Consider the following 18,215-nt stretch of genomic DNA (forward strand, 5'->3'; position numbering starts at 1 on the left):
AACACCTTCATACACAAATCTATAAGCTTGCTTAGTGTTCACGAACACCATACACGAACATGAAATGCCACAGACAGCAAATCTCTTCCGCATGAAATGCGATAGGTAGCAAATCTCTTCCAACACATTCTGAGGATGTCCCATTGTATGCCCCCCAGAGAACTTCTAAGAAATCAACCCACTAGTAGTAGTAGTAGTAGCATGAAACTTTAATGAGCGATAAAGTAGGAGTGGTTCCCTATAGTCCTGGAATCCAAGTGATTATCGAGAGACAGATGTCCTAGATTCCAGACGTTACTAGGGACATGGGAGGCAGCCCTGGCCAACTCCGCCATCAAGACTCAGCGATTGCCGATCCGAAGAGTGAATTTCAAGGCAGCTGAAACTGAGGTCCTGAAAATAGGGCTCCACTCCCCTCTCTAGCCCTGCCTTCCCCTTCCTCCCTCACATCAATAAAGTTTGCTGACTTATGGACAATTAGAGTAACAGAGTGGCTACCAAGAGACGGGCCTAGAAGAAGGGGGCGGCCAAAAACACGATGGAGGGATGAAATGCAGAAATTCGGTGCCAACAATAGACACCAGTGGGTCAGGTCAGGGGCGGTTGGAAGACAATGGGAGAGGCCTTCGCCCTTCAGTGGGCCTGAGTAGGCCGTTGTTGTTGTTGCTGTTGTTGTTGTTGTTGATGATGATGATGATGATGAGTGATTCACTGTTCGTGGCTCATGCAACACCACGCAAAACTGACGTTATTGGGTGCCAAAATTACATGTTCTAAACGATATCACTTTCTCAGGCAAATACGTGGCATATGGTTATTATCGGCACAAGGAGGCGCAGACGCGTGTTTTCTGAAAACATGTGCCTGGAGAACCTGCAGCTTCTCGTGTGTGCCAAAAGTGAACGATGTACTGCACCCAGAAAAAATTGGCCGCGCATCTGCTTGCGTCGCTGCAAATGTCGTCGAAAGACGATAGTCTTCTGTCGCCGCTGCCACGTAACTGCCTTTCCTGCATCATCCGCCCATCTCTTAATATGTTTCCCTCCTGTCTCGGTCCACCCATTTCAGGTTTGCGGAGTTTGATTTTGCCGCGTTTGCACTGCTGGCACGCCATCTGTTGGCACTTTTGGGAGCTACCGCTGGAGTCACGAGCGCGAGGCTCGGGTTGGACGCCAGCTCGTTTTTATTTCGTGGTTAAAGCATTGCTTCCAGCGCGTTTTTTTTTTATTCACTCTCGCAAAAATCTAGTACACATCTACTTTTAATTAAAACGATACTGCAAACTCTAGTTATGTAATGGCGTTTCTCCTCCGAAAATTCAAATATTATCTTTTGAACACGATAGTCTTTCTTGGGATACTTAAGCGCAGAAATTTTGGTATGTCTGTATGTCTGTGTGTCTGTCTGTCTGTGACTCTATTCCGCCTTCCGGCCAAAGTGAAACAGAAGCTGCGCAGTAGTCTTATATACCCAGAGCCAAATCTAAACGTCTAAGTCCGGTGTCAATGTTCATACTTGTCAACATTGTTGAAAAAGAACAAGACATTACGCAAGTGTAAGGCAGAAAATCAATTTGCAGTGTTCCTTTATTAATTCATGGATGTTTGGTTTTTGCGATAGCAAATGAATATTAAATCAACTGCAGCAAAAAAAAATTCACTCCGTCGCCTGCTGTTGCCCGCGCTACTACAACTCGTGGCGGCATTTCAGGAAATCAAACGACAACAGTAACGAAAGGTTCCACTAGATAGGTTTTACGTTCCGCTTGGAACACTCGTGGAGTAGGGAAACGTGGTTCCATAAACGTTTGAGTAGGGTGCCTCGAATCCCGCGCGTCTACGCCGTACGGCAGCGCTGGCATCGAGCCACCCGACTTGGAGCAGTAGAACGCGGTAAATTTAAATTGACCTGAGCAAACCTCTAGCGTGTTACATTGGGAGGAACGAGACGGGAGATGAACAGGGGGAGAGGTGAGCGGGAAAGAGAAGGGAGGCATCTACTTGGGAGAGGCGCCAGTCGACTATCGTCTTTCGTCGAAATTTGCACCGAAATGAGCAGATACGCGGCCATTTTTTTCCTGAACAATGTTGACAAACATGGGGGATATTTCTAGATTTACTAGATATAAAATGTTTTGCCTATGCAAACGCCTCACTAAAGAATTCATTTTAACTTTTGGCTAGCCGGCTGAATTGAAGGTCAGATCGCCAGTCATACATACAGACAGAAGACAGACCAAAATGTTCGCGCTTGAGTATCCCAAGAAAGACTACCGTCTTTAAAACTCTGTTTAGATATTTGTGTCGTCAAGTGCTCTTAAAGTGGAGTAATTTGAAAAATAACAAAACTTAATTGGCAGTCGCGCTTTTTAAATAACTACTCAAGTGGAAATCTGGAGAATCTTGAAAATCTTGAAAATCTACCTCGCGGCTTTGTACGTACACACTCCAGTGTTGCCGCCGGGTAATAAAATTGACATGCCACGGCCTGCTTTAGCGCTACGCATGCCACGTGCTGGTGGCTACCATGAGTTACTATGTAAAGCCACTTGATGGCTTAGCTACTTAATGGCGAGTTCCCCATGTATCCTGATTCGCTAATATTAAGAAACAATATTTCTCGAGGACAATGGTTTTCATCGGTTTACCCTAACACCAAAATTTTGGTCTCTCTGTCGACACCTCGACTGAAGCGCTCGACCAAACACGGAAAGTATGCTTGAACACAAAATATGTGGGAAAGAGAGTACCAGACTACTAAAACTTCTCCCATGGACCGTACATACACGTCCCCATTATTCAGGGGAATGAAAACCTTAGCCATATTTGAGGTAAAATTAGAGTACATCATCGGGGGTCCCAGTGTTTTTTTTTATTCAGAATACACGTTATGTTAGTTTTTATTATCGGAAATGAAAAAAACAAGAAACAAAACGGGGGGGATAAAAGCCAACACTTAAGGGGAACTCACCTGTTAGCACTCGTATTGGACTTAGTACTTCATCGCCCACAGGTTAAGAACGATCGGGCACCAATACGAAAAGTTTTACAAGTACAAATAAGTGTTCACAACGGCTTTGTTTGCTTACTATAGAAATATGTCCCTTCTGTACTGAAATAAAAACATAAAAATCTCGCTATTACACATCTGGCGCTATCTAGTGTAAGCTAGATAAACAAAAATGCATTTCTTGATTATTTTGTATTTCATTAAAGAAGCGATATATTTCAAAAAGAAGCAAACTAGTCTGTTAGAAACATTTCTATGGGTTTCTAAAGGTTTTGGTTTTTGTACAGGATGTTTTTGAAGTCCGTGGGTCGTGGTTTCAGAAGTCCCATAGGAATGTGATCCGGTAAGTCCCCCTTAAACAAAAGAGGCTGGCACGAGCTGCTCCAAGCACAGCAGAAACGAAAAGTTTTCACCAGACGGCGCGCGAGCAGTGGGAACGCGGGAAAATTGAATTGAATTGCGCAAACCTGAGTTTACTTCACCGTGGTAGGGGCGAGCGGAGAGGGGAAGAACGCAAGGGGTGAGAGGGGGGACAGGGGAGTGTCATACGTTGTAGGGAAGGGGGGCAGATGTCTATCGTATTTCGACGACTTTTGCCGCGAAGCAATCAGATGCGCGGACAATTATTTTGCACCGACGAAGCAAATTGAATGGTTGATTGATTGATTCGTTGTAGGGTTTAACGCACCGACGCAACGCAGGCGATGAGGCGCGCCGTAGTCGAGGGCCCCGGGTTAATTTTGACTACCCGGGGATCTTTAACGTGCGCCGAAATCTGGTACACATGGGCGTTTTTGCTTTTCGCCTACATCAGAAAAGCGGCCGCCGCGGCCGGGAATCGAACCCGCGTTCTTGCGCTCAGCAGCACAACGCCTTAGCCACTGACCCACCGCAGCGGGGGGCGAATTGAACGGGTATGTTGAAATCCGTCACATGCGGCGGCGGCGTCGCCAGATTGACACCCTCTGCGTAGCCCGCGTGTTCGCCACGATGCTCACCGGTGTCGAAAGCTCCGAAGCTGATGCCCCCGATGAAGGCCATGACGTGCGCGACCCACAGGATTCCGCTTAGCGGTATCATGAGCACCGATATGGATGCCAGCGCCATCATGACGACCGACATCAGCTGAGTGTTGTACGTGTCGTACAGCTTGCCGCCTGCAAACGGTGAAGACCGCAGTAGCACGCATGAGTTCCGGAAAAGCTCATAACACAGCAAACACAGCACGGAGGTACGGCAGGCTTGTACAGGGAGAAGGAGGGAGCCAGCGCTGCGTCTGGTTACGAAAAAAGAAGTTAGAAGAATTCCCTATGAGTATTGAAGCATTGAAGGACTCTGGTATTATACTGAGTCAATGCGAAGCTTTACCCTGTAGCCTAATACGCTTCTTCTCCGTGACGCACATGGGAGAATCGATGGCCTACGTGCGGGAAGATGGCGGAGCCCAAAACACGCAGGAAAGGGTGTGAACGCGGAACAAAATTTGCGAGTAAAGTGTGAGCTTTCCGCTGCACGTAAAAATGGTATACTTGCCACGGATGACGCTGACCACCCAACTTAACGATCGCGCTAATTCATTTAGTGTGCTCAAAACGCTTTTCAGGACCATTATAACAGTTTATACCGAGGGCCTTCTACACCCAAATACAGATGATTTTTTATCTACTTCAGGTGCCCTAACAGCAGCACCTGTCGTTAAATAAATATCTCATTCATTCATTCATTCATTCATTCATTCATATCCATGTCGTTATATGTTGCCCACTAACAGATCATTCACTACACCTGGAGCTCTTTGGCCTGGACTTCCGCGCGCCGTAAAGGCCAATATTACTTTCATACGTTTCCGATAGTACGCACTATATACGTTTAATTCGTTTACGAACAGCTTCACAGGAGAAATCGGAAAAATGCGCCCACGAAAAATGCGCCCACGCCCACGCCCAAGCGAAGCTGTGAGGTACGGCCGGTGTTTTACGTACGACGCATGCCCTTCCCATTTCGAAGTGCGCCCAAAAGCGAAAGATTACTGACCACGAAAGCAGCAATTTTGGGTTATTTCTCTTCCGCGCGGCGGCCCAGCGTACTATGTGCCGTATTTTTCATCCCTTCCGTAACTATACGACTTCTCACATGCGCACGGCAGTTTGTCGGGCTGCTACCGGAAGAGAAATAACCTAAAATTGCCATTTTCCTGGTCCGTAAACTTTTGATCGTGGCTGTACCTGCCATTGGCTGCTCCACCTGCACCGCAGCACGCCCTTCCCGCCGTTATCTCTTGATCTGTGCCACAAAGATAACCCAGCCACACTCTCTCCCTTTACTGCTAACTCCCTGAAACTCCCTGCGCATGCGTATAACCTGTATTCAATAGCAAGGCACGCATGCAGGCAACCATGTGAATGCGCCGTCACTGGTTACGTTGGGCTCCGCGGGATGGCGGTACTTGTCCGTGCTAATCACATGATATAGATTGGACATTCCAAGCTCTAGCTGGCTCAAGCCCGCCGAACGCAAAGTAATGCCTCGACTTCAATGTAAGTGCGATTAATACCAACTCTGTTGACACCACCGTTGAGAATCGGGCTGAAACAGGGCAGACGACGCACGCCGGTGTTATTTTTTTTTCTTCGCGGCGTGCGGCCGCAGTGGAATAAGCCGCGCCATTGCCCGTGGCGCTTTGGCCATGTTTGTGGCCGTTTCAGTGTTGCCAAGCGAAGAAGTTGACAGCTCAACTTTTCAATGAATACCACCTATAGGAATGCGCGGGATAAGTTTTCTGCGTACACAGGACCGGAGGATTTTTTTCTTCGCCTAGCCATACAAAGTTTCGCTTTAAAATGGTGGATAAAAAGAAGATGGTGGTTGGTAGGAATCAGTGTCCCACACGTAGCATAATTTACCGAGCAGGGATCCCAGGAGTCCCCCGACGCAGCGCGTCGTGATGAGCTGGGAGACGCTCGGGACGTCCGAGCGGTAGATCTCCGCCAGGTCGAGAAGCGCGACTCCCGAGAGCGCCAGGACGAGACCCTGCGCGGGCCACGAAGGTCATAAGGCTAGTGTCTTTAGCGAGGCACCACTCCAACGAAGAAAAAAAGAAGTACAGTTGAACCTTATTTTAGATGCGAAGCATCTCATGCTCGGGGCTGTGTCCCTCCCTCCCTCGTTGTCGTTGTCTTTGTCCGCACTCTACTGCGCATGCGCGTCTCTTCAGTCCCGTAAGCGTTTGGGCTGATGTCAGCGCAGTCCACTATAAAAAGAAATAGTTAGGCGGCGCCCGGTTTCGATCCCACGACTCTCTGGCCCCAACGGGAGACACGTGCCGCTCTTCCCACTGCGCTACAAACCGAGACGGGAGCATGTGCTACGAACGCGTCTTATGTCCTTCCTTCATTCAAACTACGCGAAGAAGCTTCTGGTACAACGAAGGCACGCAAAGCTGAACGTCAACGGAAACGACGAACTGAAAACTAATGGGAACTTCAGTAGACCCAATGGCTGCTTCGCATACTACTCAGGCTTCCCCTACGGGAAGATGGTGATTTTTTTTAGCTTCAGTAATGAGTATAACATATAATAATTTGTAGGTGGGTAACGGGTAACGGTATTTGCAGCGGAATCTCCATAAACAGAAATCGCTCAAGCGCAATTGCCGCTTAAACGGAAAAGTAGCCTGTGATTTGGTTGGTTTCGTATTCAGATAACGTAAAAAAACTCTGTAATCGGAACGAAAATTTCCGCGTCACCGTGTAAACAGAGCCAGAAATGGAACTTCTTGTGAAACTCATTGGCATGAGAATCAGTAGCGTAGAAATTTGGGCTTGTTGGTACATAACTTTCAACCATATAGCGCAAAAGACGTGTGTGTCTACTTGTCTGTGTCTTCGTCTTTTGCGCTATATGGTTGAAAGTTATGAGAATCAGCTTTTTACGGTTCCGGCTGTTTCGTTTTTTTTTTTCTTCCTGCATGTTTTTTTTAACCTCGTTGGCCTCGTAAGCCTCGTCCCGTTAGTGTCCAGCCGTGTTAGCCAAGGGCGTCCGCAGAACGTTTTGCAAGGGGGGGCATCCATTACCGGGGGGGGGGGGGTACAGTCAGTTGGATAGCACCAAGAAGGCGCTATTTGTGGTTACAAAAAGTACAAAGAGCGAATTAGAACCAGACTTGGAGGATATACATTGGATTTTATTACCGAACAAAGAAATAAAGTTAATAAAGAAAATGCGAAAAGTTACTGTCATAGTAGGACTTGATTGCTGGTTAGTTGGTTCATGATGTACGAAGGAATAAGTTTGCGTAGAAGACGAGGACGAAGAGACGAGAGGACAGGACGGGCGCAACTTCCAACTTTATTTTGCGTGAAAAAGCACGACGACACCCCGTGTTTTTTCACGCAAAATAAAGTTGAAAGTTGCGCCCGTCCTGTCCTCTCGTCTCTTCGTCCTCGTCTTCTGCGCAAACTTATTCCTTCGCACAGTTACTGTCACTTTGTAAAGAGTGACCAGTCTCGCCGCGTGAGGGTTCTCGACTCACGCCAACTGATCACCAGCACACAGTACATTACATTCACATACATAGAACTGCACTCCGTCAATCTTCCTTGAATAGCAGCTGCAGGCACCTCGTTTTTTTCTGGACAAATTGTGCTACGACTGTTGCACTGCTACCCACATTCGTGGTGTTTCGACCCTGAAGCTACCGTTCGCGTTTGTCGGCACCTCAACTTTCCACTCTATGTTACAACTTGTATGTAGGCCAGAGGCAGCCACTTCTGGATTGTTGTTTTTGTGTGTGTTTCCCTTTTGTAATGTGCACATGTATTTGTTGCCCGCGATGCATAGGTCCATCGAGGCATGTTATGTATCTGCTTCGATGGCCAAATAAACCTCTTCACAATTGCGAGATGACATGTGTGATGAAGTCTGTTGAAATGGCTCACGCAATAAAGATACTACTCGCCTCCCTGGCTTTCAGTGCAGTACAGGCGTACAAGCGCTTTGAGGGGCTCATTTATAGGTTTTGTTTGGGAGCTTGGGTGGTGCCGACATTTCGCAATTTCGAAGGAAAGGGTGTACAATATGATGGGACTGCACGGGAGGACGTTACATTCTCCGTACTAGGTGTAGCGGTGAAGATTTGTTGCTAGATATAGCTGAAACGTTTCCCGGAAACTGAAGTTATTGCGGTAAGACTGCATAAATCTAGAGTTTAGAGAAAAAAAAACAAAAAAAGAGCGTCAAACCTTTCAGAATTGTTCGCTATCTTCAATAGCCAGCACAGGCAGTCTGTTTCACTGCCGTCACATGACCGCCAATGTTAGTCAGCGTCTAAAGTGCAATGTTGACCGAAGCCCTGAAGGGCAAGTTCATACGGATACGCAGGACCTGAGTGTGCTAATCATTTGAGTAGCATAGATTCTTGGGCTAGTTGGTTCACGTACATAATTTAAAAAACTTTGCGCTGAAGGACGGGACAAAGGAGAGAATGTCGGTGTCGTTCTCTCCTCTCTTCCATCCTTCAGGGCAAAGTTATTTTAATTATGGGCCAACCAAGCTGTGCAGCTTTTTTGTAGTGCATAAAAAATACCCGAATTTCTAAGGGGGGGGGGCAGTTGCCCCCCCTTGCCCCCCCTTCCGGACGCCCATGTGTTAGCCCTACGAATGCAACATCGCAGTTCTTGTTCCAGTCGTTCGGTCTCAATTCAAGACACCCGGGGTTACAGGGCTCAGCTCCTGCCGCCTCATTTGTGCCATTGCGGTGCTATTCGCGCTTCATTACCGCGTTGCCGTCTTCTAAATTCGGTGGCTCGTAAGAACTCGCGAAGTTCAGACATCTAGCCTCCGTGAAGATGCAGTTGCAAGGACTCAAACAAACATAATTGATGCATTTTGTAGCGCACAGCGACTCATTGTTGCCAAATCAACTTGGTGAATGCTGTGCCAAAACCTCCTGTATTTTTCTTGCTTTCTGTAAAACTACCAGCTACATTCACCTTCTAGTGCTTAGAGTTGCATGAAATGGTATTAAGAGTGCGTACGCATATAAATTTGCTCTTTACACATCTATCTCAGTAAACGGAACTCCTCTTAAACGGAACTAATTTTTTCGGTCCCTTGAAGTTCCTTTCATCGAGAGTCTATTGTAATTACTTTTTTTGTAACGTGAACATTTCTGCTGACGTCTGTGCACATGTCTGCCCAAGTCTATGCTCACGCACGCACACATATACGAATCTACACACTTACCGCCGTCGCCAAAATTTTCTAGGCCATGCCGAAAATGCACAGGTCGAAAAAAATTCAATCTACAATCTTACGTGTCGAGCGAGGCTGAAACGTTTTCTTCCCGAAAGCTAGAGAAAATACCTTTCTTTCTTACTGGCATAAAATAATTTCGTCACATCTAAAGGTTTATGAATTTCGTTTTGGTCCAGAAGGCTTAGGTTTGGCCTGGAAAATTTTAACAAGGACTGTACGTACGGGCGTATACTTTCTCCTAGAAGCGTCAACCACTTTTTTTTTTCCTTTAAGTTGGGTAACAATATTGTTTGCTTCGTGTTTGAACGCAATAACAATAACGTAGGCTCACCATTCCGAAGCATCCGAGGCAACAGTTGCACGTCCGTCCTATCTTGAGCCATAGGTCCGCTCGTGGGCACAGCATCCTCGTAGGAGCGCCGTGGTTCCTACGCGGTGGATAGATAGGATGAGCTTTACTGAGTAGAGCTTAGGGGTTGATGATGGGGGCATGCGCCTCCCGCTGCGAATATCACGTTTGTGAGAAGCGCGGGAGTCTAACACTTCCGTTCCTCGTTCATAACCGCAATCACCTAATTGCCCCCTTATACGCTATCCCGCGCTTGGTGACCAAACGGTGAGATAACGCTCCGTAGAGGGCGCTGGAACATATATTTCCCTCCTGACGCCCCAAGCAGGACGATGTGCGTGAGACCTACCCGATAAAACATCTCGCTATTGCCGCCAACAGCGCCTCTAATGATTGCGTAATAAGGGTGCATGTTTACCGCGCGCCTATATAAAGCCGCGCTTTTTTTGGCCATCTGCGCATGGCAACGAGGTTTCCAGCCCACCATGGTGAGGCCATTCATATTGTAGAACTTTTGTTTTCTTTCAGTGTCTTATGCGGTGGTACTACGGACGTAATGTGCTAGGATCCTGCATCTTGCCTTATCCGTTAGACGACGAAGATTTCTCTCTCTCTCTCTCTCTCTCTCTCTCTCTCTATATATATATATATATATATATATATATATATATATATATATATATATATATATATATATATATATATATATATATATATAGTTTGGAAATGAGGGCTCGTTAGGAAATACAGAAAAAAATGCCGGCAGTCTACAACGCCAAAGAAGGCATACAGGAATGGTTAGACTATTTTTTTACCGTTAGTGACGTTACATTTTTTTATTAATTACTTGAGAAAGAAAGAAAAACACGTGCCCAGAGTGGGGACCGAACCCACGCCTTTCGATTTTCTTTTTTTTCTTTCTTTCTCACGTAATTAATAAAAAAATGTAACGTCACTAACGGTAAAAAAGAAGTCTAACCATTATATATATATATATATGTATGTGTGTGTGTGTGTGTGTGTGTGTGTGTATGTATATATGTATGTATATAGATATAGATGAGCTACGAAAATTTAGGGGGAAAACGTGGACTCAGCTGGCACTCGTAGGCGTGGGCTTTCGTCCTGCAGTGGACACAAACAGGCTTATCATATTATGATATATATATATATACATGTATATATATATATATATATATATATATATATATATATATATATATATATATATAGAGAGAGAGAGAGAGAGAGAGAGAGAGAGAGAGAGAGAGAGATGTGCCGTAAAAGCTCGTTAATTCACACTCCAAGGAGACGCCACCTCAGTCCGAAATAATGAAAGTTCGAAATTTTGAATTTGAATTTAATTTTAATTCTTTCTTATTTCCAACGGCGTGAAATACATACAAAAAGTTAGTATACAGACAATAACGAACGTAAAGCGCAAAAGCCGTACAATGCGATTGCGGAGCAGTAGAACGTGTCAGCAATTGAATGCTTGAAAGAGGCCGCGATCGAAATCTGCCCTTTGTGCTTGAAGGGGCGAAAGCTAGAAATTTTTCCTGTAACGAGAGAATGTAGCGGAAGGCATCCTTTTCGCGTACTCCCAAACTGAAGACGAGGCGGGTAGTATTCCATCCTGACATTACTTCCGAGCGATTATAGCACAGCTGTTGCTTCGTTCGCCACCTTATCGTGCGTCGCTGGTAGTGACAGGTTATCTGCTTGTGACCTAAAACATGACGCCATCTGTCAGCACGCACTACACCTCGAACTTGTGTTTACGTCTACGTAGTCCGCGAAGGAACCTTTTGCAAAACGACAGCTATGGATGTTTTACATTGCTTTTACACAATTTAACTTCTCTCTCTGTTTTAGATGCGAAGCATCTCATGCTCGGCGATGTGTCCCTCCCTATTTCGTTGTCGTTGTCCGCCGTCCGCACTCTACTGCGCATGCGCGTCTCTTCAGCCCCGTCAGCGATTGGGCTGACGTCAGCGCAATCCACTATAAAAAGAAATAGCTAGGCGGCGTCCCGCTTCGATCCCACGACTCTCTGGCCGCAACGGTAGGTATGTGGCACTCTTCCCACTGCGCTACAAACCGAAACGGGAGCATGCGCTACGAACGCGGGTTATGTCCTTCACTCATTCAAACTATACGTCAAGACGCTACTGATACAACGAAGGCACGCGAAGCGGAACGTCAACGGAAACGACGAACTGAAAACTAATGGGAACTTCAGTCGACCCCATGGCTGCTTCGCATACTACTCAGGGTTCCCCTACGGGAAGATAGTGTAATTTTTTTTCTCTCCTCTCGGAGGCGACGCAGCATCGTGTGTAGGCAGCGGGACCATCTCCCTGGCCGTGCGCTAGGCCCTAGCCGGCGGTGTGATGGTGACTATAGTTCGAATTATTTGTAGGGGAAGCCTCACGCGTTGGAATTACGGGCTTTTCGTATACGTAGGCTTTTATGGAGAATTGGCTGGGAACACCTCTCTACTCTCTGTCCTAACCTTCCTTTTTTTTTACTATTTTCATATTTTTCCTCATTCCCCTTTCCCACGTGTAGGATGGCAAACTATACCACAGCCTGGTTGATTTTTGTGCCTTTCCTATACCTTTATTCCTTCCTTCCTTCCTTAGCCGGACCAAATTGTACGGTTCTAATTATCCATAAATGCGAATTATTGAAGTTCGAAATAACGAGCTTTTACTGTATATATAAGCCTCCCGACCACCACGAGCATCTCCCGACTTGCACAACTCGATGTTCTTCCCTCGGTCTCCCGAGTTCATTGACATTAACCGCAGCCATCAACGTCAACGCCCCTCGGAAGCTCCAACAGGCCACCTAATCTTAAACTAGCTAGGATAACCAACCCACCCACGCCCACATCAACCGACTCCTGTGGAATATAAGTGAAATTTTAAGCCCTCGTCGCGTCTTCTGTCCTCTAGAAGCTGGGCCTACCCGTTATGAGCAAATGCTATTTCGACGGGAACAAACATATACACTGCACACACACACTCGACTCCACTTATTTCACCGAACGCCAGAAGCCACCACCCCACTCTGTCTCCACAGCACCACCTCCTCTGGGACTGCCCCCACAACCCTACACAACCACACGGTTACACCAAAAAGCAGGTGGGTGTTAGTTGCTTTCAAAACAGGCGTCAGTTATTTGTAATGCTACTTCTATACGAAAAATTATGGTAGTATAACAAGGAACACCTGCATTTTTTAACAGCGAAGCTGTTTAGCCAATCGTAATATTTTGTGTCCGCAGTTAAAAATACCCAGCAATTTCCGAGCGCGCGCACGTGAGCGCGGGCGTCGCGGCGAGCGCTCGGCATTTAACAAAGCCAAAAAAATGCCTTCTGCTTGTGTGTGCGTGCCTCGCGACGACCGCCCAGCGTCCCCGGTGCCCGTTTGTCAAGCCAAGCATACCCACTTACAGAGATGGGCCAAGATTGGAAAAAAAAAAAAAAAAAAACTCCAGAGTTTGCCGTAGTCGTGGAAACACTTGCTCGGAACGAGAAAGACTCCAGCGTTCGCCGTAATCGTGGCAACAGTTGCTCGGAGCGACAGACACGTCATAGCTTACGCCCTTCTAGAATGATGTCCAATGATTATCACTTTCAAAAAAATGAAGGAAGCTCACACTTATAGCAACAATAACGGAGTAAAGGTCGTCGCGGCAGCGAAAAAGAAGACAATCCTTTGCAATCGTGGACTTCGTGGTGGTCGTGAAGATTCGGTACAGCTTCAAGTCTTACGCGTTAGTGTGAGCTTCCTTCATTTTTTTTATACGAATTCCCTTTATGTTCACCGTACGTAAGCGAACGAGTTGTTACATCTGGAGCAGTTGGACGCGAAGCTTGACCACAACCTCCACGTTCCTCATGGCTTATCGCAGCACGTGCCATATCATCATGCACCTCTTACAACTCCCCCGCCGTTGCCGCTGCGCCTCTCTGAAACCGTTCTACAAGGCCCTTGTTTCCGCTATCTTATCATCGGGTCTCCTTATTGAGGGAGTCGACTGTTCTACTATTTTCGTGGCGGTTGGAAGTGCGGGCTCGTTACAAGGTTCCTAAAAGGCTGGACACGGGGAACTTTTACGGCACGAATGATGGCACGTGTTTGTCTCGGTGAACACATTTTCTAACAGGCGCTTCCCATAGTGAGTTCACAGAAAGTATACGTCTCGACGTCGAGCGCCGAAAACTTCAGCATTTCAAATTCCTCTCTTTGGCTTAGAAGCGCGCGTTTGTTGGTGCACTAAAAACAGGTTATCACTGCACGTAATTGCTGAATGCAGAAAAGTTGAGCTGAAAATGGCCGTTTCTGTGCGGCGACCTGAATGTTGCTGTCCCTGGCCGTGACGACGTTGCGTGTTCGTTCAAAACAAAGTCGCTTATTTTTTTTTTTTTTTTTTTTACAGCGGAGCTGTATATGACTCGCTTCCCAGCGACCTCTATGAGGCTACAAGGAAACCAGTAAGAGATGTACTGACACCTTTGGTGACAAAGTGAATGCTAAGAAACCAGTACTGCAACACGTCTGCCTTTATCAGGAGATGGAGCGACGCAGTATAAGGCGTGCTTCGGCACCTGGCGTCACAACAGGAAAGCTAATACTAAAAATTATAGTTGTGCAATGGTTGCGATCCAGAATTCGGCTTCCGCCTTGGAGAAAGAGGGAAGAGAATTACGTTATTGAGGTAAGGAGGCCAGAGGCCCCGGGGAGAGGGCTAAGAAGTAGGTGGAAGAGCAGTTCGACAGATGTTCACTGATCACAAAAAGTTCAAACAAAGAAAGAGCAGGCCGCTTAGGAAGCCGAACACCGCGAAGGTAAACGCGAGTGCGATCAGCAGCGGTGGTAGCAGTGAAGATCGTTTTTCATTCATTCATTCATTCGCTTTTATGGACCCCACTGGGGAGTATTACATAAGTGGTGGATACTCAGGAAAATACAGCATTTGAACACATTAGGTTTAGCAACACAGGTGAATAGTAACATTTTCTATGAAGGGTGATGGGCAGGTGGTTGAAACAATTGAGCAGGGAAGGTCGTTCCAAGCTTTGGCTGCGCGGGGGAAAAACGAGGCGGAAAAAGTAACAGTTCTGGTACGATGACGGGACACTTGAAGTGAATTTCCGGTGCGAGGTGAAATGTATGTCGGTGGGTGGATGTGAGGGGCTTCATTGAGGGGAGAATGACAAGCTTTATGAAAGAGGGACAGAGTGACAATACGGTGGTGAACTGAGAGTTGTAATAAACGGGATTGTTCGTTCAAGGATGAAACGACGATGTCGTACGAGTGAATCGGGCGGCGCGATTTTGTAGCGAAAGCTACACTGGCCGAGGTTGAGCGGTTTCGCGTGTGCCGCGAAGGGCCGTTCTGCGCAAGCGCGAGGAGCATTGGATTGGTTTGGATCGGATCGGACTGGATTGGCTTGGATTGGATAGGATTGGCTTGGTTTGTATTTGATCGGAATTTGATTGGATTAGATTGGATTAAGTTGGATTGTGTTCGATTGAAATCTAATCCAATTGGAGTACGGGTGTGTAGATAATTGGGTCTGCACATTCGCCGGTCTGCGCATTCCAGAGGAGTGATGTCATAGCCGCGGCACACGCACTGGCGCCGGCGCGTGCCTAGCTCTGCGCCTCCGTTGCGCAGTAGCCAAGTCTCACGCTGCGCCGGAGCCGCTTGATAGCCGTTTCGCGTGGCTCCTGGAGAGCCGTGCTGCGCATGCTCGAGGAGCAGTGACTGGACTGGACTGGACTGGACTGGATAGGGTCGTATTGGATTGGATTGGATTGGAAATCGTTTTAGCAGCAGTAAGCATGATAATCAGCTAATCCTAGAAACCTAAGAATAACCAGCTGAACCTTAGCTCACGGTACGTATATCCTGGCATAGCCGAGCTAAGCCACTGCTAATTTTTTTTACGGATTCTAGGTCGTTAATAATATATGTTTCGGGCGGGTTCCATATGGGGTAGACATATTCGAGCTTTGATCTGATGAGGGTTATGGAGGCGAAAAGCAAAAACACTCGTGTGTACGAGATTTCGGCGCACGTTAAAGAACCCCAGGTGGTCAAAATTAATCCGGAACCCTCCACTACGGCGCGCCTCATCGCCTGCGTTGCGTCGGCGCGTTAAACCCTACAATCAATCGATCAAATGAATGATCTGAAGAGGGACTGACACGCGAGCAACTTTACATGTTTGGGTGCATGACGCAGGTGACGCTTTAAGAATCCCAGTGTTTTGTTTGCCAATGAAATGACGTTAGTAATATGCGCATTCCACGTAGATCGCAAGATAGTGGGATACCTCAATATTTGAAGGGTGATTGTGACTTTACAACGTTCGAAATACTATAGGAAATAAGAAAAGGATTTTTACAGCGGGGAAAGGAAACAAGTTAGCATTTGTTTGGGTTTAGAGATAGAAGCCATTTGTCGCACTATTCTTAAATGTAGTTAAAGTTTTGCTGGAGAATAGCTTGGTCGTGAGCGCTAGTTACTGTTCAATAGATTACACAGTCATCTGCAAACATGCGGATTTTGCAGGACACACGGAGGGGTAAGTCGTTAACGTCTATTAGAAATAGAAGAGGGCCAAGAACCAAACCTTGAGGTATACCTGATCTTATTTTGAGACACTTGGAAGATATTCTGTTGAAATGCACGAATTGAGAACGATTAGTCAGAAACTCTTCGATCCGCTTTAGTACATTTAGGTCTAAGTTTAACCGGGAAAATTTTAGCACAATTCTTTGGTGGGATACTTTGTCGAATGCTTTCCCGTAATCTAGAAATATTGCGTCAATTTGTAGGTTGCTGAAGGTTAGTATGCAGGTCGTGAAGAAATATTGCTAGTTGCGTTTCGCAAGACAATCTTTTTCGAAAACCCTGCTGGCTGGGGGGAAAGGAGTTAGAAAGTTCACAACCTGAGATTCCGTGTTCTATGATTTCTGCAGGTGTGCTTGTTAGAGAAATGGGCCGGTAGTTAAAGAAATGGGCAGGATCGTAGTTAGAGAAACGGTAGTTAGAGAAATAGAGAAATGAGAACTGGTGTTAGAGAAATGGGTAAGCGGCGGGCTCGACAGGATCGCGGGAGCCGCGCAGCGGAGAATGTGGCTAAGTTACGCAGGTACCACGCCACTACATTGGTCGAGCACAGGGGCGCGTGCGCGAAATTTCAATACAAACTTTCTGGGTGGGCGTTGGGGATGATTCAGTTGTGAGGTGTGCGATAGACTGTGGTTCGAAGACGATTTGATTGAGATTGGTAATGTTCGAGATGTGGCGAAGCGTGAACGTGCAATGGACTTGTTGCTATACGTGCCTTTCATAGGCTGGCGTGGCAACCTTCAAAGTGCGCGGGACATGCAAGGATGCCTTACTGCGCGGTGTTGTGCCGTGGCTTAGTGCTACAAACGGCCCCTCCGTGTACTGTACAGTTCCGCGGGTCATCCACCTTCGCAGAGCGAAATGGCGTTGAATTTTTCCTGCTGATATATCTTTTGTGATCTTGATAAAATTCTACTTTGGTGTTTTCACAACTGCCTAAACATTGGTGTTATTAAAGCAACATTTACGGTGTTTAAGACTCACAACGAGCCTCTTACGTATAACCCTGTGATAACACTGCACGAACAATATTCACACGCTGCTAACAAATGCGATTTTTTTTGTTTGATGCTTGGTTCAAACTTGAAACACATTTCTTACATTAAACATTACGTGTTTATGGGAAGAGAATATTTAGTACGTATCGCTGAGTTCCTATCCAAACCACGTTAATACCTATTTATTATGCGTTTATACATTTTCATACAACATACTGCCTTTTGTTATCGGGCAACACATATTTTACTGATTTGACGCCCGTACAGACCCTACCAGATAAAGCAATAGGCATTATAACTACAGCCCATTACACAACCATATGGCTCAATTACTCTGAAGCTTGAGCATACGCTCAATTACTTATCCAGTTGAACACAATTAACCTTGACAGGCTCATTTATGAATCAGTTTATCAACTGGTTCCTCCAGTAGTATTTAACCAATAAAGTTCTATAATGGCCTTACTGTATCTGCTTTAAGCGAAAATTTCTTACCAAGAACTCGTGCCAATTATATAAATATCACAGTTTCCTTCGCATCTGTGTTACTTTGGAATAGCCGTTCAAATTGTGTATCCCCAACCATGTTCAAACAAATGTAGTAAATTATTGTTATTAATATTGTGGATTTGTACTAACTAAAATTTTAATGGGGTTTTGTTTTAATTTCATTGCGCTTTATGTTCACGCTTTAAAGTCTTTTGTACGTAATTTATCAATTATTCTTGCTGTGTACTTTTGATTTGCTTATATATTTGTGTATTCACTAACAGAAGGTCCCAATAAAACTTATGGCTTGGCGGCGAGCCTATCTTTTACATTTATTTTTGTTATTCGGTCGACCACGTGAGGGCGCTGGATGAGCTAGACCTTTATGATTTCATTCGCCCGTTTTGAGTTTTTTTTTTTTTTTTTTTCACCTAATTATATTTTTCTGTTTAGTTTCGTG

At 46.0% G+C, this 18,215-nt stretch overlaps 1 protein-coding gene across 3 annotated transcripts in view; it reads right to left on the reverse strand.

Moving 5' to 3' along the window:
* LOC144162928 (sodium-dependent glucose transporter 1A-like) overlaps positions 1 to 18,215 on the reverse strand; it is a 91,989-nt gene that overhangs the window by 4,457 nt on the left and 69,317 nt on the right. For 2 of the 3 annotated variants that reach the window (XM_077693655.1, XM_077693656.1), the window contains exons 2-4: positions 9,596 to 9,692; positions 5,913 to 6,039; positions 4,008 to 4,166 (exon numbers count right to left, since the gene is read on the reverse strand). In XM_077693655.1, coding sequence (XP_077549781.1) covers positions 4,008 to 4,166; positions 5,913 to 6,039; positions 9,596 to 9,692 — 383 coding nt within the window. The remainder of the gene's footprint in view (positions 1 to 4,007; positions 4,167 to 5,912; positions 6,040 to 9,595; positions 9,693 to 18,215) is intronic. The other variant, XM_077693657.1, reaches the window with a different exon arrangement.

Source organism: Haemaphysalis longicornis, unplaced genomic scaffold (assembly GCF_048455015.1).
Source record: "Haemaphysalis longicornis isolate Haplotype H1 unplaced genomic scaffold, Haemaphysalis longicornis Haplotype H1 scaffold_12, whole genome shotgun sequence".
NCBI classification, from domain to species: domain Eukaryota; kingdom Metazoa; phylum Arthropoda; class Arachnida; order Ixodida; family Ixodidae; genus Haemaphysalis; species Haemaphysalis longicornis.